Source organism: Rhopalosiphum padi, chromosome 3 (genome assembly GCF_020882245.1).
Source record: "Rhopalosiphum padi isolate XX-2018 chromosome 3, ASM2088224v1, whole genome shotgun sequence".
NCBI lineage: Eukaryota > Metazoa > Arthropoda > Insecta > Hemiptera > Aphididae > Rhopalosiphum > Rhopalosiphum padi.
In genome coordinates this window covers 58,331,530-58,356,592 of record NC_083599.1, presented here as the reverse complement: position 1 = coordinate 58,356,592, position 25,063 = coordinate 58,331,530, and the positions used below count along the sequence as shown (strand labels likewise).

At 31.4% G+C, this 25,063-nt stretch overlaps 1 protein-coding gene across 1 annotated transcript in view; it reads left to right on the top strand.

Annotated features, from left to right (window-relative positions):
* The window catches only part of LOC132926963 (T-box transcription factor TBX20-like), a 61,787-nt gene that overhangs the window by 12,277 nt on the left and 24,447 nt on the right, over positions 1–25,063 (top strand). The window contains exons 3-4 of the mRNA XM_060991392.1: positions 9,475–9,748; positions 11,495–11,662. Of these exons, the coding sequence (XP_060847375.1) occupies positions 9,475–9,748; positions 11,495–11,662 (442 nt within the window). The remainder of the gene's footprint in view (positions 1–9,474; positions 9,749–11,494; positions 11,663–25,063) is intronic.

Sequence of the window (25,063 nt, the reverse complement as noted above, 5' to 3'; positions counted from 1 at the left end):
TATAGGTATTCGTAAATTAATGAATACATTTAAGATATTCTGTATATATACTCGTTTTATATATTGTTCCAATAGCCAATATGATGTATATATCCATTTTTATGTTCAACCATATCGGCTATCGTGTGCTCTACTGATCTGCAAGTGTATGAGTTATTATGTGATACAACAATTTAACGTTTTAAATTTTCACGATGTAGTTTCATTTTTAAACTGGTCTCCTATATGGTTTTACTGATATACTCACGACGAAACCTGCTGTATCGATGACACTTTAACAATTATTTTCGACGTATATTGTGTTCATACTATTGTAATAGCTCGTTTTATTTTCTAAAAACAATATTTATTTTTGTACACAACACTCTTATGGTAGTTTTCCGTTTATCGCATTCTCATAAATCCCAAATTACGACGTCTGCAATTACACTTGGTATGATGGATGTTCCAAATTTTTTTTTTTTTAAATCACAATACAAGATAAAATCGATTTTTAGTTGCGTATTTTTGCAGTAAATAAAAACCTTTTCTGTGTTTTATAAATAATAATATGTCTTATAAAACATGCCGAGGAAATAAACTTTATTTACATACTTTTACATTCCAAAGACTGATTCATGTTTTCATACGATATTACTATACAAATAATTTTTGTAAACTATTTAAAATAATTAAATAAAGAACCATTTTACTTTCTATTGCGTTCCGGAAGTCTAAACTCCAACTGATAAGAATGATTAAGTATGACTTCTCAATAAAATATTAACTCGTTGATGAGTACTATATAAAACATGTAATTTGCATATTTATTTAGTAACAAATAACTTATTAATTTAAAAAATAGTTATAGTTGAGCTACACGATTTTGATCTAAGTCTATTAATTATAAAGAATTAAATTTTAGCAATACCCGGTTTAATATACAAATTTCCATTTTCCCCTAATTTTTTTAAATTATCAAGAAAAGTAGTAAAAAATGTATTTTTTTAACTTCTATCATCTCACAAATATACTAATTACTAACTACGATAAACTAGATCCCATTTTCTCAATTAACCACACTTTAAGTTGAAAATAAAAATATTTTTATGTTCCTAAAGATGATGATAGACATACATGACACAAAAAAAACACATCAATATAAAATAATTAATACATTCATTGCTCCGGTTTGTTCAGAATTTAAAATATATTACACAGACGAATTTCTAATCTTTATAAGTTTTATTTAGATTTTTTTATCTATAATTTCTAATCAATTTCACTAATTTCGTAATTACACAACACATTATAATGGTGCTGGCGTTCCTCTTGTAACTTACTTTTGATCAGTGTTTAAATATACATACAATATTAGATTTTTATTTTATAGTCATTAAAATTGCCTATACCTAACCCCTTAAAAAGTGGCGCGAGATATATCTATAAGAAATATATTTATAAATTTTGTCTAAAGACTTTTATAAATATTCGACAATTTTACTCAATGAGCTTATTTAATAGATTTAGTAGATCCCCAAAAAATAATAATACTTGTTACTGCATTCAAATTTTGAACAATTTAATGAGTTGATAAGAAATTATCTCTTACTTTTCGACAGTTTTCATTGGTTTTTGTTCCATCTCATAGGAGCCAATATTCTAAAATGTAAATAATTATACATTTTATTTATTTAGAGTGACTACGTTACTTTACGATATCAGAAAACGTGACAAACTGTGAAACTTTGAAAAAAAAAACCCGCTAAGCGTAGTAACGATATGATTTAAATTGCACTATATATTTATTGCGAATTGTGTAATGTCATTGGCGCGGATCCGTCAAAATAATAATATAAGAAGTATATGGACAGACGGGATTCACGTGCGTGATAGAATCGAGTAAAAAATCAAAAGTCAAAAACACATTATATAATATTATGTACGCCTAACCAACAATTATTATATTGGAAGTAATAATCCGTGTTTAAATAGAGAGAAAAACCGGTTATGGAAGTCGTTGTCAATGAATCGGCGGAAAAAATTAACAGAAAAAGATGTTAAAAGATCTTTGTATAATATTAAACGTTTGGTACTTTATATACTGACTGGATGAGAATACTTAATGTGTTTTAATAATTTACATTTCCGGACGGCAACGCAATGATGCTGCAGTTGGATAGGTACGATAGGGTTTTTGAAACAGACCATCATACAATTATTATTACAGCAGTTAGCAATAAATAATATTAATAATATACAACATTATTATTATTTCGCTAGAAATTTAATAATTGTCGCGGGAACGTAGTTTTTTGTCAATCGACCTGTGGCGACGAGTTATAAAAGTTTACGGAACGGAATGGCATCGCATTAAATTTTATTATTATTACTATCGTGCCGTTTATAATTTACATATTTTATCATAATTGTCTTGAATCGTTTCGGTATGTAAAACGTTTAACCGACAAATAAGTGTGTTTCCTCTTTCCGTCTTTCGAGCATTGTTATTTTCTTTTGGCATATAATGTTCAGTAAACCTGTAAATATATCATCCGAAATTATGACATACATGTTAAAAAAATATATTAAATAGTATCCAAGACTGATTTAGGACGTTAACGCGTTGATGAGTTAAGGTCTAGTCAGTTTTGTATTTACGACACACGACCGCGATGAGTTGATTATTTTTCTATAACAGTTCGATGTAGCTCAATGTCGTAATGCACGTTTTAAAGACTACGCTTAGTTGATATTTCGAATTCCGGACGACTTTTGACGAATAACATTCATTAGTTTTTATGTGATTATTGGTAATATTTGTGTATCGTAAACCATAGCAAATAGTTTAAATAGATACTTGAAAGTTGAAAGGCATAATATCTAAGTACCTATATATATCGCTTTCGTAGATTTATTTATTCAAATGATTACTTATGATATAGTCAGTCATTTCTAGCGTTTAAATTTTTTACTATGATAGGTGCATGTAATATAGTCGAGTTAAAAAAAGAATAAGTAGACCGATAGCTAGTGGCCTAGCTCCCACCCCTGCAGTTTGTTCCCACCGATTTCTCGATAATCGAGATCCATCCGGTAACCCGACGTCATAACATCTGCGCAAAGTGGTCGTGGCGCGGCGGTAGATCGATCAAATGGGAAAACATTATACCTACCGTATTTTGACAGCGACTAGTGACTATAACCGAGACGTAGGTAGTGGTTTATAACGACTACGATATTATGTATAGCATCAGCCATCATAATGATTCGATACAAATATATAATCTAACGTCTCCCGCGTATTTCGTGTGTCAAATTATCGCTGTCTGCGGCCCACAGCCGAAAATATGCGTTAAAAAAACCGTATACGTAAATTGTCCGTTGATTTGAAAACGTAAAACATTATTTAAATTCTACTGAACGAATCAGGTTTTTCGATTTATTGCAAAGTTATTATATTGTCGGCAAATAAATAAAAACTTAGTGCATTTGTTTGCACTTTTCTGTAACGAACAAAACGTTTAAACGTTTCGGTAGTTACGACCGATGGACGCATTAGGTACTTATGCTTTAATTCAAAATTCAAATAGACTTCCTCGGGGAAGTTGAGCAGGAAATAGTAACTATATCCGCTTAATAGTTTCGGCTCTGGTAAAGTGTTTAATCAACTTTCAGACGAATGCGACTGTTCCGTCCAAGGTATAGTACTCGATTGCTTCCTGTTGGGTGCATGTATAAGAATTTTTATAAGAATACGGTATAAGTAACACGCACGTTTAGTCAATGTTTAGCGTACGGACTTACTACGGATACTGACTATGTAACACCACAGAAGTCCTGTGTGTTATTACGACGACAACGACGACTACGATATCTATCTGTACGTCGTCGTATGCCCACATGCAGTCTATATATTATTATGGTATGAATAAGAAAAATGATTATTATTATTTCGGTATCGCTCGTTATAGTCACAAAAACTCGGTCATTATAAGTCCTTGCCTAATTATTTATTCTTATCAGATTCGATAGTGATCTCGCTCGAAAGGATATCGTATTATTATTATTATTTTAGTTTTGTCGCACGCGGTGCTGTATATAAACATGTAAATGAGCGTTTGCTAAATTTGTAGCGAGAGAGACGGGGGAGACAAACAAAAATGTGTTAAAACAGGTTTTTAGCCACCTCGTGTGTGGTGTGTTTGATTCATAACCGGAGCGGTCGTTTTTACGATTACGACACGCCACACGAATAACGCCTCCTGCGAGCTCCCTCGTCGCGTTCCGTCCGGAATCACTCGAAATAATAATAATATTGTAGCAACCACAACAAACCACACGGTCATAATATTTCTTACGTGGATTTGGTTTTCAGAATCAGCGGGTGGGAACGAGGTGGGTCGTCGAACAACGTAAATATGTTGAACCTATATACACATACGTGTAATATTATTATTATAATATACGCGCGCGAGATTTCCTTCTCGTGACACACGTATATATTTAATACCACATGTATACATAACCACGTAATACCTGTACGCCACCACCACCTACAGGTACATAAATTATGCGGTGGATAGACTCGAGCGAAAAAATAAAATTAACATCGCCCGTGAATCGGTTGGACCCGATTATAATATATATTATTAAAGTCACTGTAGAAAATGGGAGGAGGTATCCCTCGGGGGTAAGAGAGGAAACCTCTTAATTTCTGGATTTAATTTTGGTTCTTATCATTTTCAATGATGTTTCCGTCAATTATTTTTTTGGTACAGACTATCTGCTGCAGGGCTGTCGATCCGACACAACATAATATATACCATGGATATTAGTATATAACACCTGATAGTTATTATATATTTATATGGGAGTGACAGTTAGGGGTGAGTCAATGATCACAAATAAAATTGAAGAAAAATCAATAACTTTTTGATTATTGACAATAAGTACCTAGTCTTTGAAGAAGCCATTATTTTCAGCAATCATAATTCCAGATTCAACCCACATTGAACGAGATATAAACCTTATCGTCAGTTCAGTCTAAAATATTAAATTCCAACAGAACCACTCCTGTATAACAAGTTATTATTTTTATTTATAAATTGTTTGACAGTATATGAGCTCCAATATTGATATTGAAAATAATGTAGATACAGCTGTTTCGACTTTTAACACTATCACCATGAATAATCATCGTTTCAGAACACAGCAAATATAAGTATATTAGGTAATGTACATATAATATATATATATGTGTTAAATTTAAGTTTTGACTGTTTTGAGTTAAAATAAATAAAAACATAATCAATATTAATTTTATTTTATTACAAATGGTAAAATATTAAGAAGTACGGTGACAATAGTAATTTTTAATTTATGAATCCACTTCTTTTTATAATATCTAGCCTGTATAGTTCGTGCAAGCCAATATCGAGTTACACACTAATATAGTTAATTCACTTTTGGAATTCGAGCTGTGATTTGTATTTAAAAAGATATTTGCAACTCACGATTTGTGCACCGCGGATGACGCATAGCCCTTTTATAAGTTATTAAAGTATAATTCACATTTCACGCAAACTATACGGAATTACAGAATTACATTCGTCATTATAATATTATTATCGTTGTTGCGTGGTTCAAACGTCGTGCAAAATAAGAATTTTCATTTACTTGGATCCGTAAAATTCTACACCTACCGTATCGCAAGTGAACTAATAATTATGATTATTGTTACACGCACACTATGTAGAAGGCATAGAATACGGAAATGACGCTTTATGGACGCATAAGTTTCTTGCCGTTGAACTCGCCCAGAATACGATACACTGCACGACGTGTCCGTGCATTATTATACGTCTCAATATCCTGTGGATGTCCTACGATATGTGTCTTATATAATCCCGTTTTTAAATGCACACTTATTCACCTTAAAAACTTTTGAACGAGAGAGACTACTAATGCGTTGTCGAAAAATCGCGCGTCTAAAATAGCCGTACAAATAAACGTGAACACTTTCTAAAATTCAAAAAAAGTTACCCGTGATGTTATACATTCGACATTAAGAGTTTGCAATATTTAATATATCTTATTATTATAAGATTATAAGTGAAAACAAAAACTAAGAATTATTTAGTGAGCATTTAAAATTGACTTTATAACATTGTTGATAACCGGTCATTATATATATACTATACTGTATATAGTATACAATATATATAATATATGTATATACTATATGGAGGCCTGATGATCATTATTAAAATTTGGTCGCGGATGTCCACTGGTCGAAAAAAAAATATATAACTCATTAGTGCAGTATTGAGCTCAGTTGAAGATTTTTTTTTTATCTTATTCTGTTAAGCATTAAGGTTTTAGAAAACGAAACCAAAATGTGTTTGGATAAAAAAAGGATAAAATTATAATTATTTTTATTGAATGAAGATAAAAATATTTTGTTCAGATAATGATTGAAAAAAAACTTATTTTCAGTGGTTTTTTGTGCTTAGTAGATTGTTCTAAGCATGTTTAATTTATGTAATATCAACATTATGTTAATGCTAAGCCGCTTAGCCTAAGCGATTAGAATATACGAAACAATTAATCCGGAAAAATGCCATTGTTATGTCTTCGCGGTTGTCAATAATAGTCTATAAGTAACCGATTTAATAATATACCATAACGGCGAGCAATGAAATAGGTTGATAAAATATAACGGACAATCGTCTGCAAAGCGTTCCGGTACTGTAAAAATCGCGGGAACCAGAGCACCGTGATGGAGTGTATATATATATATAGGTAAAGTCTTTATTGGAAAGCGCAAACGGTGCAGTATGTCGACTGCTTCTTTGTAAGCAGAGCACAAGTACTTAATATATATATATGTGAGCAATAAAGAACGTGCTGGCGAAGACTGCGATACGTCATCTGCTCAGTTAGGGACAACAATAATGGGTCGCGACGGTTATATAATGTTATTATTATATTATATTATATATACGACGAATAAATTGTTCGTACACATAATATTATATTATGTACGATATGCGAGCGCCGGACGGCGACCAACGTCCGAATTGGGGTGGAAATGTCCCTTTTTTTTATCATCTCCGCACTCGCCGAGGTCGTTCGTATAAGCGGTTTTTCATGGAAATATCCTCGGTGGCGGAGGTTCTTAGCGTGCAATACGTGTAGAATACGTGTCTACATATTATTATATACGACGATATAAGACTAGGGATTTCGCACAAATTATGCGCGCCCGGCTTTGGAGCCTGTCAGCGTTTTGGAAACGAAAGGCCGGGAATTCAATTTAACTTCTGCTGTGGTCGCAACATACAAACACACACACACACAAACACATACACATTATATATGTATAGTGATGTACGAAATCGTGCTACATACAGGGTGATTCGCCAAACACGTTCGTCGCAATTTCTTTTATTTATAATAATGAATTTATTCAAATTTTGATTTTCAGGATTATTTGATACTTATATTTAAAGATCATATTTTAAATATTTTGAGATTTTTCATACTATATAATTCAAGTGTCCTGTGGGCGATACAATAGCTACTGTCTTTTAACGAAGAATTTTTTTTTTTGCAAATTATTTACAAAATAATATTTTTGAAAACGCTTAGTGAATCACTCTGTATAACGTATACTATGGCGTAGTTATTTCGTCCGATCTAACTAGCTTGCGATGTCTGTATACAATACGTACATGACGTTGTGTCGTTATACATAATATTATACCCTATGTCCCTATGTACGCGAATATAATATATTTTACATATCTCACGCACGCACCTATGCCATATCACGTACGTTCGCTGCTGCTGCTGCGGACTTATATACGCCCTTTTTCCGTCGTCGTCCCCTGTTTCGTTACCGCGGGCTTTGTGCGGACAACTCCATTCTATTTCACGCCAATCCATCGCTCCGCGGCTTGCATCATGGCTCTTGTACGTCACGTGATCTATTGTTATGCCGTGACTGCCGTGAGCGCGGTATGAACACGCGTCCATCGTCGTAATTATTGTACTCGATGCAAATCTCGTTTAAGTATTTATTAGCGCCTTATCGAATGCACGCAAAACGATAAACTAATAATAACATATTTAAATTATGATTTTATAGTTGATAAGTACCACGTTTTTCTATTTTCCACACCCTTAAATTTTTTACGAATATTATATTATAATATGTGTAATTTAATGTAAAAATACTTAATTTATACGTTTTTATTGTATGTTCGATACATTTGTATTATATTATTTAATATAATCCGACTGTTTCAACTATTTGCCTAAGCGTAAATAATTACAACATTTTTTTTATAACGTATGTGTTAAAACAACTGTATATAAGAACACAATATAGTTATAATTTAATTTAACAGTTAACAAACAACATATTATACTCTAAAGGCTCTAAAAATTAATATTGATGAGAGAAATATTAACTTTACTCGGTTAAAAAAGATATGCTTGATTCGCTTTTTATTGCCATAGCTTACAAATAATGATTGTTGTGCATTTTTAAATATTTTATTAAATCATTGTATAATACGTAATTTAATAACAAATTAATAAATCTTAGTTTTAGCTACAATTATAAATGTAGTACTCATGCATGATTTTAATTCAATGTATTATTTTTCATGATAACTACCATAAAGCTAATAGGTATTAAAATATGGTTACTTTAAGTATGGTTAAATTATTAATTTTATAATAAAGTTATCAAAAACATCATTTTTAACTTCATAATTATAGCTTAAAAAATAAAAATAAAAATACTAACTCACAACCATATAAGTTTGATCAAAGGTATTATAATGTTAATATTAAAGCTAACGACACAGAATAGTTTCTGTTCAACTCAAATAAACAATGCTGTACGAGACGGTACATGTAGATATTACGTTCTCTAGAGTTGTATATAACTTTTATAAAATATTTTTTTTTTTATTTTAATATAAAAACAGTAAGAGTAAGTGGTTTTCCAGCGAAGCAAATATTTGTTTTATACATAAATACTTGATGCTACCACAAATGGCCTCTGGTGAACTAGGCTAACCCTGTATTACAACTAATTCATATTTAGTGTATAAAGTTTAATAACTCAGAAATTACTCACTTAAATGTCGGTATACTATGCGTCAACATTAACAATATAGCTACGTACCGTGAAAAACGGTGGTAGAAAAGACATGTTTGCGTCACCACATATTATGATAACTCATTAGTCTGAAATTGTGTCTAAAAACCTAAATGATTAAAAATATAGTCTTTAAGTACCTAGGCAGATATACACTTAAAATGTCCAATAAATCAGAATTAGAATTAACTCATTATCGAAGAAAAACTATGACGTGCAAAGATCATCATGCTTGGTGAATTCACCTTTTCAATTCACAATTGTGCTGCAATTTTACGACGTTCGTGCATCATATAACTAATTGACATTTTGTTGTGCAGGAGGATGTTCCCGACTGTTCGGGTATCGTTCACGGGGTTGCGGGCGGACCAGCGGTACGCTGTGCTCATGGACATTGTACCGGTAGACAACAAGCGTTACCGTTACGCGTACCACCGTTCTTCGTGGCTAGTGGCCGGCAAGGCTGACCCACCCGCCCCGCACAGGCTGTACACGCACCCCGACTCGCCGTTCACTGGCGATCAGCTGCGCAAGCAGGTTGTGTCATTCGAGAAGGTCAAGCTCACCAACAACGAGATGGACAAGCACGGACACGTGAGTAATCTTCCTCTGCAATAATAACCGTTATTACTAAGTACTAATAATGATATCATAAAACTGTCAATGTCCGAATGCCAAGAGAAATTAAATAACAAATAATATAGTGTACTATTTGAACGTGGTTTGAAATTGTAAAAGTGCAGTGGGAATTTGTAAGTGTTGAGTGTGTATATCTAGTAGCAAATAAATGGACCTACACATCATATAAGTACATCATATAGTTCATCCGTTTGCCTTTTAGGCAACAATTCTATTAAAGAGTTTGGTGGTATTGAAATAAGTCGGATGAACAAGGATTGGTCTATTCGCCGATCAATTAATTTTTAAATCCAATATCTTACTTAAAATCGGGTATCTTTATAATTAATTGTTTTATATTTTCCAAAAAAATATGTAATGTTAACTTTTGACAGAAATCTGAACGTCATAAGGTGATTTTGAGACCAACTCATATATTCTCTATATAATATGGTTTAATCAATATTTTGAAGTTCAGTCGTATCTTATTAAATATTTATTCTTATTAATTCATACCTTCTATATATAATTTCAAAAAATATAGAAGTACTAAAAACAATTATTTTCATATACCTATATAAAGATTCGCTTGCCAGTTACCGCGACATTAACGATTAAAATTATAAAAAATTAGTAATCAAGTGCAATTATTGGCTGAGTAAATTATTTTTTCCATTCACGTTAATTCACTATTTGAATTTATCGGTTTCGAGGTGGTCCGAAAAAAAACCAATTCTTCTCGGCCCACAATACAAAAACAATTATTCGCGGTTTCCCTCTCGACACCGCAGCCCGTGTTTGTATTTGCATCGATATATCATATTTTAATATTATGCACAATACGATTATAAACGGTTCGCCCCGAGCGATTAAAATATCACTTTATATATTATTATTATTTTATTGTTATTATTAATATTATTCAATCCGACCGTTTTTAATGTGACATATTATTTTATTATATATTGTTGTCGTATCATACAACGTCTAAACGAAAACGCACATGCCATGAAGTGAGCGGGTGAGCTGTAGTTAGTCACCGCGCCCGTGAAATTAGCCGCAGAGGGAGGTTTTAATCCGCGCGGACGCCCTCCGTTGCGTTAAACAAACATCGCTACCGCCACTGCGTACACACCGCACGGCTCACAAATTAAAATAATACATTACAATGCGTATAACATGCGTGTGTGCGTAACAGAAGCGCAGTGTTTTTTTTTTCGAGTCACAATATGATGCTATTTATTATATGTCCCAATAACGAGTCTAATCGTGTTTTTTTTTTTTGCAAAAGGCGCGCGAGTGTCGATTATAACTGCATACATTATAATATTATTATATGGACGGAACGAATTCTATTGATGCGCTGCAGTTGTTGCAGTTACGGTTCATCCAGCGAAAAAATGTGATAGCTTTTATTATAAAACTCTTACTGGCGCGTGGTACGAGTTTTTCAATTCGTCCGTCTTTTTTTTTATGCGATTCGGCTATTGTAGACCATCGAAAACGATCGTCGTCAAGTACACAATTCTTTGGTAATGTTCTGTCGGTGGTTGTTTGAGAACAGAATCGAAAATCGATTTGAATATGCGCGTTGACCCAAAACTTAAATATGTGCCAACAAAATAATCATACGATTTTATTTACCTAATCGACATGGTGATGACAACTGAATGCCGATGATTTCGACGACGATGATAATAAATGACGATTTTTGGCCCACAGTTGGTGTTAAACTCAATGCACAAGTACCAGCCGCGCATACACCTGGTGAAGAGAAACGGCGAGTCGACAGCCGGACAATCCGTCGTGGACTTGGAATCCGAAGAGTATAAGACGTTCGTGTATCCGGAAACGACGTTCACGGCCGTCACTGCGTACCAGAACCAATTGGTGAGTAAACACAGTTTAATAGCATAACAAAAACGTATAGTTGAAGATTTAGTAACATTAAAATGTTAGTTAATATACCTAACGATTTACACGCGTTACTCTCGCGCGTCAAAGAGCGGTTTGGTGCTTTTGTAGAAAACTAGAAAATATAGTATATTTGCATTCGCAGGTTACAGTTCAGCGATCAAATGTATACTATTACCTATTTTTATTATTGTTACTTATTGACGACTGTGATACACAATATTATGAACATTTATTTTAAACTTTAGAATTTTGCTGAACTATTTTAAAATTAGCCAATTATAATAGTAAAATAATATTATCACAGAAAACAAAAAAAACATTTAAGGAAAAAAAAATGTATAAATCATCTGCTGTCATGTACTCTAATTTGTATAAATATGCTGAAACTATTTAAATTTTTCGAAAATTCAAAATAGTTTAAATTTAAATATCGAATTTTGTCCAACTAAATTATTCGTATTTTTGAAAAAAAACTCGAAGTATTCGAGGGTTTGTGAATTCAAAATCCTAGCGCCCCATCCCAAATTATAATATATATATTATATAGCTGGTGGTTCGGCGCATATGTTTGTTCAACACGCGCGCGTTTCGTTTTAGCTTTTGATTTGGATCAAGGGGAGAGCGAGAAACAGTCATGAGAAACGGTTCGCGATTTATCACAGAGGCGGCGGACCGTTTCTAAACAGAAGACAAGACCCACCGCCGTCTCTGTCCTCCCATAGGCCACAGCATAAGCTCTATAATATACAGGGTGTATTGGCGTGCATACTCGTAATATTATGCTCAATCGAATCCTCTTCCTCCGTAGTCAGTTATACTTCTTGTATAATTATATGCTCTAGCCATGAATGTAAACATATCTGTAAATATTGAATAATAATTTGATACTTTTAAGTCATTCACATAAGCTATATAATATGTGAGGCATAGAGCCCGATTAAAATAAGTTAGGCCAACATCATTTTATTGGGACCCTAGTCCATACGTATCCAAATTTGAAAACTTATTTTGATTAATTCTTAATTTTGTTTTATATTTATATGATGATTTTTAGTTTTTGAGCACATGCAAATACATAGATTGTATTAGAAAAAAAACCATAAAATAATGATTATTGAACAATGATTTTACATACCTTATTAAAAAAGTAGAAAATAAGGTTATATATAAAAAAAACAGTTTAGTATTTAAAAAAGAAAATCATATTTTACCGATATTATGTTTGTTGTACAAGAAACATGTAAAATACGAGACCCCTACAATTTTCGGTCGCAGTTTGCGTGCACTGGGCCTGCTGATTATATAAAACGACCGTTTCAAAGTTTTTTCTAGTAAAACAAAATATATTTCAGTTAGTTTGACACGAGTTTAAAAATGCATAATATATAAACCACTATACAAAACGTAAGTGGATCTACGGTGGACCAACTTGTCGAAACACACGGTACATATAATATAATATGCTGTGTATGTAGTACGTTATATTATTTTCGTTCCTTCAGCCACTGTAGTGTATATAGACAGCCGTTATATACCTGATATATATATAATTGTGATCGTACGTGTGCTTGAACGCCGACGGGCAAGCGGGAAATGGCATTTTTTTTCTTCTAAATCGTCAGGACCGATTTAGTCCAATTAGACCGCCGGTGCATTCACGTGTGCAACAACGGACGCGAGTCGTTTACGCGATGGAAAAATAAACTATAGAAACGAAAATTATATAAAACCCGTATTATACAGTATACGTTGGCGTTAATTCGCTTCTAGGACGTGAGCTATGTATGATGTCAATTATACAACATATTATATATGTATACGTTTATTCAGTGTTGCCCGGCGTCGTAGTCCGACACGAGTATTATTATTAAGTGTACTGTCTATTTTTTTATAATCGTCATTCCGCTCGGGCGAACGCTGCATGCACGCACTGCGACATCCTCACTCCTTGCCACACGCACATAAGTTCTTCTCCCATACTCCTCAATAAGTACGAGACCTAGACAGTATTTGTGTGGTCAGAGGAAAAAAGAAATATTTGATCATTCCTGAATCGTTTCTACTTCCACGATAATACAACAATAGCTGCACTTGCTGAATATTATATTATATATGTATCGATTACTAAAATGATACATTATAATTATGACACGTTCAAATCATTAAACGATTTAAGTGAATACTTTACAAAAATGAATATTGAATAGAAGACAATTTGTTTTGTGATATTGTAATATAAAATTATATTATTATAATTTATCAGGAAAACATCTTAATCAACAAATTAAAAAACATCGAAATTCCCAAAAGTTATCAACAACAACAACAACAACAGTAGAAGGAATGCTTAAATATTAAAACCGTGCATATTATATTAGGGTTATATAATTGTTTTGAATTTGAAATATTTTCTGACGCTTTTAAAAAGTTCAAATGTCGAGAATATTGTTGAATGGAGCGTGTGTGCCGAACACAGTTCGCGTGAACTAGACTATGTCGTTTTGAATAATTACAGTTACTGTGTATATTATTATATTATACATATTCGTACAACATCTGGTAGTGTGGTTTGTATTTGTAGTCGGCGAATCGTTTGGGGGAGGAACGTTTTCGATGAGGTAAACAACTGCGGAAATGACGAACGACAGTTTTAAATATTAAAGTGCAAATTGCGTGTTAGTTATACTATATCGTATAATATATATATACACCCAATCCACCATACCATAGTTCGAGAAGTTCGTTTGACCACGATTTGTAAATAATATAAATATAAAACATTATAAAATCGCATTCGTGTCATTCCAATAAAGGTATGCGTAAATAATTCCGGAAAAGGTTCCACAAAAACTTATTTGTTTTTTATTATTTTATTAGATAATAGGTAGGTAGGTTATACCTAATATTATTATTTATTATGCGTGTCGTCAAAACTTTTTGGAAATTCTTTTGACTGTTAACTATTAATAACAGTGATTTCGTTTCGTTCGCATAAAATTGTCAATCGGTTTAAAAAAACATATATTAATAATATTAATGGCGTCTCACGACCAATTTCTTTACGTGGTTGCCGGGGGAGAATGGTGAATGTATTTTATTTTATTTTATTTTATTTTTTAAATATTGGAACAAAATATTTTTACCTTTATTTAAAAGTATAATAAAATCTCATAAAAACGGATGTTTGTTATTTATTTTTTTAATCCATAAGATTACTATACCCATCATATTATTTAAAATAATTTTATATTATAAAAAAACTTTTTAGAGTAAATTTGTCATGTTATAAAAGAATAAACTAGTGCGGTGAACGCAAAGTAATAGTCATTATAGTACAACACGCATTCGCTGTACCTACATAACTATGTAATATGTACGTAGTCACATAAATTATGTAGTGAAAAAACATTTATTTACACTTTAAGTTCGTTTAGCCTCGCGTTTTTTCAGATAGATCAATTTCATGACCATACGAAATTGAAATTTACCTACATGGTTTTACCTGAAATAGTTTTTTAAGTGATACAGTGCTCAGGATGTAAATATAAACTGTGACTGCACTATATTTAAGTAAGTACCTTGTACTTGCCTACTTGAAATGTAATCAAAATATTTAGCACGGACGACTCACAACCACTTATATATACGTATAGTATAATATATCGATGGCTTAACATAATATTTTATTTTTGTTATTTATCACTTAATATACAACACAATCTAGTGACCTAATTTATGAATTTTTAATTATACCCCAATATCATCGAAAAAACTTACTTAAACCCATTTTTCTAAGCTAAACTATTAATATTAAATTTGTTCTAAATCATAATGTGTATGTAGAATGTGCATATATTTAATATGGAAGTATATGTATTATACATAGCTTGTTGTCATTCGACCGATACCTTAATAAATTAATCACAACTACAGTTATTGTTGTTTATATACATTAATAATAATATTATACTCGAGAATGATTTTCATATCTATATATAAGTACCTCAAAGTCTTCCAAAAGTCGCGTGCAAAACAATGCGACAGTTATTCCGTAAGAACTACTCGATTGAATCCCTACCAACTTTTTAACGCGAAACGTGAACGGAATTCGCATACGACGGACTAATAGACACTATAAATTATCATAAACATCCGAACAGTGTCTTTAAAATGAAAATGTCTGTATGCATGAAAAAGAATGTCGTTCAGGGTCGGACCCATGTCATAATCTCTCGGGAGTAAAAAAAGAATCGACAAGAAAAATTCGATAAACCGTCGTAACCGCCCTCGTGACGGTCGGCCAAAGGTCGGACCGCTAGCTGCAGCGGCGGGATTAAAAGTTCTGGCGTCACCGCACCAGTCCATTTCCCGCGTTTTACATAGTACCGACTGGCCAAACATAAACGCTCTCGTTGTCGTAATAATAACGTCGTACGGTTATAATTAGTCTCACTTTTGGTGTCGTTGCGTTATTGCTCGGTATTTTTTTCTTCTCCCTCAATGTTCCATTTCTATTGTAGTACAATTTATTTCAGGTACACTGTGATTAAGTAATATTGTAATGATAAAAAATTATAATCTAGAGACGTTGTATGTGAAGTGGAGCTTATGACGTGTATTTACGATATAATCTAGACCGATACGCGTATTTGACTGATACACTTATTTTACATCTTCTGGACAAATAAATCGCGAGATTTTTTTTTTATAAATATTACAACCTATACGGAAAATATACTTATTAAAATACTATCTAGATCCTATATGCGATTGTCTATATTCGTTAATTCAGATTAGGACGGTTTTATCATTTTTGTATTTACAATAAACGCAATTTGTAATAGTAGCATTTTGTCTACGATTTTTGTTTTTTGTTTTAAATCTTACAAAAATATGTAATCAATAATCATACATTTGATTTCTGAACACATTTAGTTTGTAAAATATACATATTGTGCAATACGTTATTAGGCTATCTACCACCTGTGGGCCAAAGCATATATTATAGTAGGTATATATTTATAAAATCTACCTAATTTTATCAAGTCAACGTTTTTAGTCATATAAATTCAATAGGTATTGCAGATCGTTATTCGTTACTCGTTAGCAAGAATATGATTTAATAAAATATTTTCAAATGACTATTTTTTTTTGGGGGAGTATTTTTTAGTTTTAATTTTCCTAATCTTTAAAAGAAATTATGGGTAATAATTTATAATTTAGCGTGACCTGTAATAATTTCAGTGTTAAACTGCTAACAAACCATGTTGAAAGAAAAAATAGTGAAAAGCTATGAGTAATATACTTACGTCATGTATAACGAATAAAAATAGCGAACATTTATTCGTTCCTTTGTAATTTTAAATATATACCTATAATAATGTGTACCTGTGATTTATTTGAAAAATAATAGTACTAAACAGTTGGTAATGTTAGTATTACTATTTTATTTAAAAATATTTGCATGAATATTCAACATTGTATGTATATTAAATATAATAATATACAATATAGTAGCACTAAAATATTTTTCAACGTTTTGTCAGCAAATCAACTATACGATTTCTTCATTATTGTCAAAGTTTTGTAATTTTTTAGAACGTTTTTTTTACCATCACAAATAAATTGACTGCCATCTTGCCACGACAGAGTATATTCATCAGGTATTTTGAGGTCAATTTATGATGACAGATTTTTGGAGAAGCTCGTTAATTTTTTTTTGTCGCACCTCTTCGCATTTTACTTGTATACATTTCAAAAGTGAAATTTCTGGAACATTACCAAGCGTAACTTGTGTGTACGAAATCATTTCGCTATACCTATTGATGACCTTCGTGTACACAGTGCCGAGCGTCCGTCATCATTAGTGTAATGGCACCCTTATTCAACATATGACTAGAAATCTGATATAATGGAGGCGAAGGTTTTACCTAAGGTTTTTATACTTCTACGGTTCTATCAGAAAAAAAAACAATAAATCTCTTTTAGTTTAACGTCCCTAAAACTTGAAACTCGCCCCTTTTGACCAGTATAGAACGGTCCTCTCCCCACATGAGTATATGTAATATGTAACTATTAAAATTAATTACGTATGGCAATAATATTATTAACAGAGTAAATATCAAGTTTTAAAACAAATAACAAGAATAAAAAGTTAAAATACGTTTGCAGGACTATCTTAAAAAAGGGGAAGGAAAATAATTTTATCGCACTATTTTCATTTGTCTCTTAAAGTTTTGTCGAAACCATCACTATTGATTTTTCCGCTTTCCTCTTTCTCTTCCCTCTGTACTTGTACGTTCTCACATTGCGATAGGTACATGTGTATATTATAATGCAACCAACAAGTATGGCAAAAAAAAAAAATCGGCGTACACCACGGTGGTCTGCAGTAGGTCGGCAGCATCTCCGTACAATGAAATATTATAATTATATTGTTCTATTATTATTTCGTGACCGAAAACTTTCAAAGTGAAAATAAAACTCGGGCGTACAATATATATATCACACATAAATACCGTGCTCGAGACGGCGCGGTATAATGACGATAATATATTATTATTATTATGTGTACACGCGGTGCGTCGTCGTCGTCGTTAATAATTGGCGGCGATCGCGACACCTCCTAATTGGACGAGCTCGCCAACACCGAAGCCGCCGTACCAGCAGCAGTCGTCGCGCCGTTCGTTCGTTTTATATTATTATTATTATTATTATTATCATCATTATATTTATATAAACGTCTCTCGGCGGTTTCGTCGCGTTGACGACGTGCAAAACTTCCGACGTCAACGTACAGTATAATGCGTGTGAGGGAGAGTGTGCGTGTGTGTGTGTGTGTGTGTGTGTGCGCGAAGAGGATATAATAATATTATGTATATATAGTCGTGTAATATGTATATACGCGCGGCGGCAAGGCGGTCGACGAGTGGAGAAAAAAAAAAAACGCTCGCCGCCGCGCCAACCCATCAATCGTATACGTGTATGATATACATGCGGCATACCTAAATATAATGTGTATACAATATAGACGTGTATATGATGTGTACGCAGACGTACGCAATATACGGCTATGCGTGTGTTCCGACGCGGAGAGAGAGCGAAAAAAAAAAGTGTGTAGAGAGAAAAAAAAAATAAAAAGAAGAAAAAAAAACGTTTGACAATTTGCGTGGCGAGGACGTGACTAATGGTGTGCGAGGGAAAAGACGAAAGGTCAAAAACGCGATGCGCGCTCGTAATATGTACGTTACGTGTATACATAGGTATGTATATTATATACGCGCGTGTATTTCTGATTATACAGGGCGAACGCGGAAAAGCGAAAATAATTGCAATACGGCCGATGGTCATCGTTATACTATTACAATATTGTGTTGTCGTTTCGTGTTCGCCTTTCCGATTTTTACACGTCGTTATCGTCCAGTTGCGAGCGCGCGCTCTCGTCTCGGTTTTGTGTTTGTGAAACATTTCGGCGCGACCCTGTGCTGTTGCTGCAGGGCTATCTATGCGAACTCGAAGATTTCGCGTGACGACGGATTTGGTCGAGAATTAAAAATTAGTGACGCACACATTTGACTCGAAACGCAAAATAAGAAATTTTTAGTTTCCATACGTTTATATATTATACCCGTGTACAATAACAACTTTTTGTTAAAACTTTTCTATTAGATATATGTTAGTGAGGGAAAAGATTGGATATGATATTTTATGCCAACGTTTAAAATATTTGTAGACTATTCTTTCAAAAAATATTTATCAAATGTAAATTTATAAATGCTGTCGGCATATATTTTTTTATGTAATCATTATCATTTTTATGTTTTTTTTCATTTTACACATTTATTTAAAAATATTTTTACTATTTTACGTTTATGTTTATGATGATTTATTGGAACCTTTAAGCCATGATCATAGTATTATTTATTTATTTTATTAAGTTTATTTTGTATTATTTTTCATAATTTGAAATTTTGAGTGTAATAAATTCACTAATGCGTAATTTATTATGAAACCGGAGACGAACACAACTTCATATTGTTTTTTATAGAATGAAAAATCAATAGGGTAATTAATATTATTTACAATTTTGTTGATAACTGCAGAATCATACAAATTAAATAAATAAGCAAAGTAGATATTTTAAACACATTTCAATTTTTTTTTTTTTTTTTAGATAGTCTGTATAGTATAAGTATGTTATTAATTATTATATTACTATGTTACTGCAGATAGTTGTTATTCAAAATATATTTTATTTTATTTTCAAAATCAGGAAGTTTGTATTTACTTGTCTATATATTATAAAGATAATATGAAATAGTTATGATGGCATACGATAGTAATTAAAATATATATATATATTATGCTTGTATAATAATTAATACCATATTGACAAAAATTTACTATACTATTAAAAAGATTTTTAACTATGGTATATAATTATTTTTTGAATGCATATTTTAACGAATTTTTGGTAATTTATATTCGAAATCTATAATTATGAATCTATGTATATAGCTACTTATACTAATATATAATTTATTACGAGAGATAATTATTTTATTAGGGTGCTAGGCGATAGGATATGGCCATAGGTAGTGTAAATAAGTTGTATATAATAATACTTTATAGTAAAAGGACACACATTTTAAGTATTCAAGGAATAAAAAAAAATCAACCCAAAAATGTATCGAAAGTAATTAAAATCTTACCTTACCTTATTTTTGACCCATTACAAATTATTTATTTAAACGTATTAAATTCTTTTTGACTGTATTTATTATTTTAACTTATTATGCTGTGAAATATTAATTGCTTTTAAAATTAAACCATTTTTACTTCCGAAACTCCCACTTATTAAATTGTTTTATATAAAACAAAACAATAATATCATATAAATAAAATTTTAATTGTAAGTCCCCGTTGCATGATGCGATGTAAAATTATATATATTATAACACGTGTGTGGTCGATTATTGTTTAATGTTTAAGGTATTTCGAATTAGTTTGTGTTTGGCTAATAGTATAACAATGAAGCATTACATTTTCTATACATAATATTATATAGAATAATGACGCCAACCATTTTTAATTGTTATCTACGTATAAGTTTCCACATTATTCGACTACGAGAAGTACAATTTTTTTTAATTAGTTAGGTTTTTGGCACGGTACATACATTATAATGATTCGGTAACCGTGCATATACAAGTACTTTACTTCAGAACACTTAACTACATTGGAACTATCAAGATTATACGCAAAGTGTACATTAACTAACTTATAAGTTATAATATAATATATGGATGGCTTGATGAGATATATATTTTATTAAATTATAATAATATAAAGCAATACGATGATATAATAATGGCGTTGTGAATTTATAGCAGAATAATGGTTTTAGATGCTTTCTTATTGTAAATTATATTCAAAGCAATAACTTTTATGCATCTAATATCTACGACTGATGACTATAGTACCATTGAGAACTCAAATTTTTCAAAAATAAATCAGGTGCAACTCCAGATTATATGTTATAAGTTTGTTCGTTAAATGTACATATAAAAAGTTGACGTATTGATATATATATATATATATATATATACAAATTAAATGAAGTAATTTATAGATTTTTTAAATAAGAAAAACAGAAAATAAAAGAGTTTGTTGCGTAAATATAGAATTTAAAAAAAACGGATCATGTCTATATACATTTTTTTATATATGTACAATCGATAGTTTAGATTTTAAACATTAAATTCTTTTATTAATAAACTAAAATAGTGTAATACTTAATACTTTAGTAGCTTTTAGTAGTAGACATCCTTTGAAATACCCCTTGTTCGAGCTTTATACGTACTCGGTATCTATACATCTATATAGTGCATATCAAATGATATTATGAAATACAAAATATACCATATTTTTAAACCACTCCATATTAAAATTGTACAAGTTGACTGTGGCGGTCTAACTAACTTAATAATAAATTACATGTGTATGTGTGCATATATTGTGTCTACAGTATACTGGTACGCGCATATAATATAAATGAATAATATCATCACTAGGGCCCGGATTCCAATGCAAAATGCATCATTTTTTGATTAATCCTAGACAATGCTTTCCAAGTTTATAATTTGATTCATGTAACAGAGACTTCAAAGGTGAAATTTTTATTTTGCATTTTTTTGCTTTTTTTTGCATATTTCAATATTTTTTCATTTTTAGAACATATTTTAGCTTTTTTCGGTCATTTTTTCGTTTTTAATGCATATTTGTATAATATACAAGTATAATATATAGACATTTGTCACCAGATGACATTTGTCATTTTAAATATGCTCCTATAACATCAGTGGACGTCGAACGAAGTTTTTCAACATATAAAAATATTCTTTCGGACAACAGAAGATCGTTGGTGTTTGAAAATATTAAACAATATATTATTGTTCAATGCAATGCTGAACATTTTATAGGTAAAATAGCTTAACGTAGAATTTAACATAATCTTAAGTGTATATTTTGGTATGTTTAGAATGAATAATATTTCCCCTAAAACAGCCAAAACATGCGTTTCAACATCATATCAGTCAATATTTCAAATTTTCAGTTTTTTTTTAATAAAATAATTATTATGTCATTTATAAATTACAATTTGTATAAAAAAATATATATGGCATTTTTAAGGTCATTTTTGTGGTAAATTGTATTTTTTAAGTGCATTTTTAAGGTCATTTTTGTGGTAAAATGCATTTTTTAAGGGCATTTTTGGCTATTTTTTAGAACATATCTGTATGGTTTTAAGTGCATTTAAATCCGGGCCCTAATCATCACTATTATACTGCCGTCGTCGCGTTTCTATCAAATTTACGTACGAAAAGTATACGTTCGACCACGGCAACACGCACACACAATAATACAACGTATAATAAAATGTTATCTTTATGTGCGTACCTAATACCTATATGTCCTATACTATATTTTAATATTGAACTTATTGGAAAAAATCGCATGTTCTGATGACATTTGAAAAAAACGGTATCTCCCCATATCTATAATTCATAAATTATAAGTCTGCAGAGCCGCACATGCCTCTTACAAATAGGTGCGACGGCATAAGCCATTATAATATGACATTTATGCAACTGAAGTACCTATATTCTATAACATATAGTAATAATTGCCCACAAATATAATATATTATGAATAAGAGTAAATTCACTGGTATAAAATATGTATAATAGCTATGATGAACATACTTTTATAATTATTATGGTGTGGCTGATTTATACTGCAGGCGAATGGCGTGATAAATCGAATCATTAAAGTTACCTATGTATGTAAGATGTATGAAATACGTACAGATTTTATATGTAAAAATATAATATAATATATGAAAAAACATTAAACAATACGTTAAAAGGCGTTCAATGGGCGCACTACTATAAACTCAGCGAGTAAAAAAGTTATCAAACTTTTTTTTCATTACTTTCTAAAATGTTTTAGAAGATAATTATTGTTTTCCGACCGTTAAAACGAATTCGTAAATTATAATGTCCGCCGCAAAAATGTAAAAAATCATAATTAAAAAAATGTAATTCATTACTTGGTAAATTATGAAAGACAACTAAAGTTAATTTCTTACAAGTATTATTTGTATAATATAATATAATGTCAGTTCTGGTGTAACGAAGTTATCGGTAGTAGTTAAGGGGGTTGAAAAATAAGTGGTTCAGTAGGCAGTTTCCAAGTCTATTACGTCTCATCCAAAATTATATTTATTTAGATATTTATATACATTATATTATAATCTATCTATTCCGCGCGTGTTACCGCCATGTAATAAAGCTGTTAATATTTCTATTATACCACCATAAAAATATATTATTAATTATTAAGTAATGATATGTTCAGCTTGGGTAGTAACTCCCTATTTCATAATCTCGGGCAAGCTATAGTTTTATTCACTCGATTTGTAGCTATAATTATTACGATACTGTCGATACCAGCCCATAAATTGTAATTAGTATAGTATAATATTATACGAGTTATTGTAATTTGTAGTTTCATATGATAAAATTATAAAAACGAACAATTCTATAACATGTTTTCATATTGATATTAATATTTTCAAGTACCTACTACCTTAATAAAATATTCTTTGCTGCTAATTGAGTTGAATCGCAGCAGTCGAATAATATATAAATATTATATACCACAAAGCGCTTTGATTGAAAGCTAGCTATATGTGAACTAACTTTTACAATTCTCAACTTAAGACAGCATAATTAGGTACATATATAATGATATGTTGATATGTAGGTATTGGTAAAATTCCTAACTGCAATCTGCATGCAACTAATACTTCATTTGATACCTACCAATTAATAACTATAATATATAATAATTTATTAATAATTATTATACAAATAATTGGATTGCAATAATATTGTACCGAAGTTTTTGCATAAAAGAACACACCCTCCCCGCCCTTGAAGTTTTCTCTAATTCTTTCTATCGTACTCGTATGTAGAATAATGATACATTCAATATTTCATTTTTGTCAAAATGGTTGAAACACTGGTTAAATATCTATACTAAAGTATAAACATATCATTATAAAACATAATCCTGCAGAATGTGCCATAAACATATACGGCTGCATGCTTTTTTCGTGGTTGCTGAGGTTCATGCCCTCGACTGTTTCCAAACACCGCCCTCTTTCTCAAATACAATTGCGACCTATTGAAATTTGAAATATTATTCATAGATAGTTATATAAGTTTCATTCAAAGTAAATAAAAACAAGAACCCATTAAATAGGATCGGCCAATCTCTGCTTATTTATACAATATAACAGTCTATATATAGTATATATATATGGAATCTTTTAAAATATAAATAACAAATAAAAAGAGTCGATGGAAAATTCACCACATTAAGCACACCCTATATAGTATATACTCTTTATAGCATATTATTATATACAGTCAGAAAATGTCGTCGTCGCGCGTGATGCACTCAAAACCGGTCGTTGTCGGATGGCGTCGGCAAATGAAATTTTGTTCGCCTCGTTGTGTCAGACGACTTATCGGCATCGCTGTGTGGCGTGATTGTGAGCTGAATCGGTGGTGGCGAGGAAAAACCGTTAAAAGACTCCCTACCGGTAGGAGGAGTGAAACGTGGTGAAAATAGTTCATTTTATATTGTCGCCCGTTTATGTAAATAATAAAATATGCGCTACCACAACCGGTTCACGAGCGGCTCGTTTATTCAGATTCTGCGAGGAAAGTATATTATTGCTTGTTGTAAATACAGTATTCGTGATGTTTTATTTATTTTTTTTATAACACAGACGTTTCTTCGGAC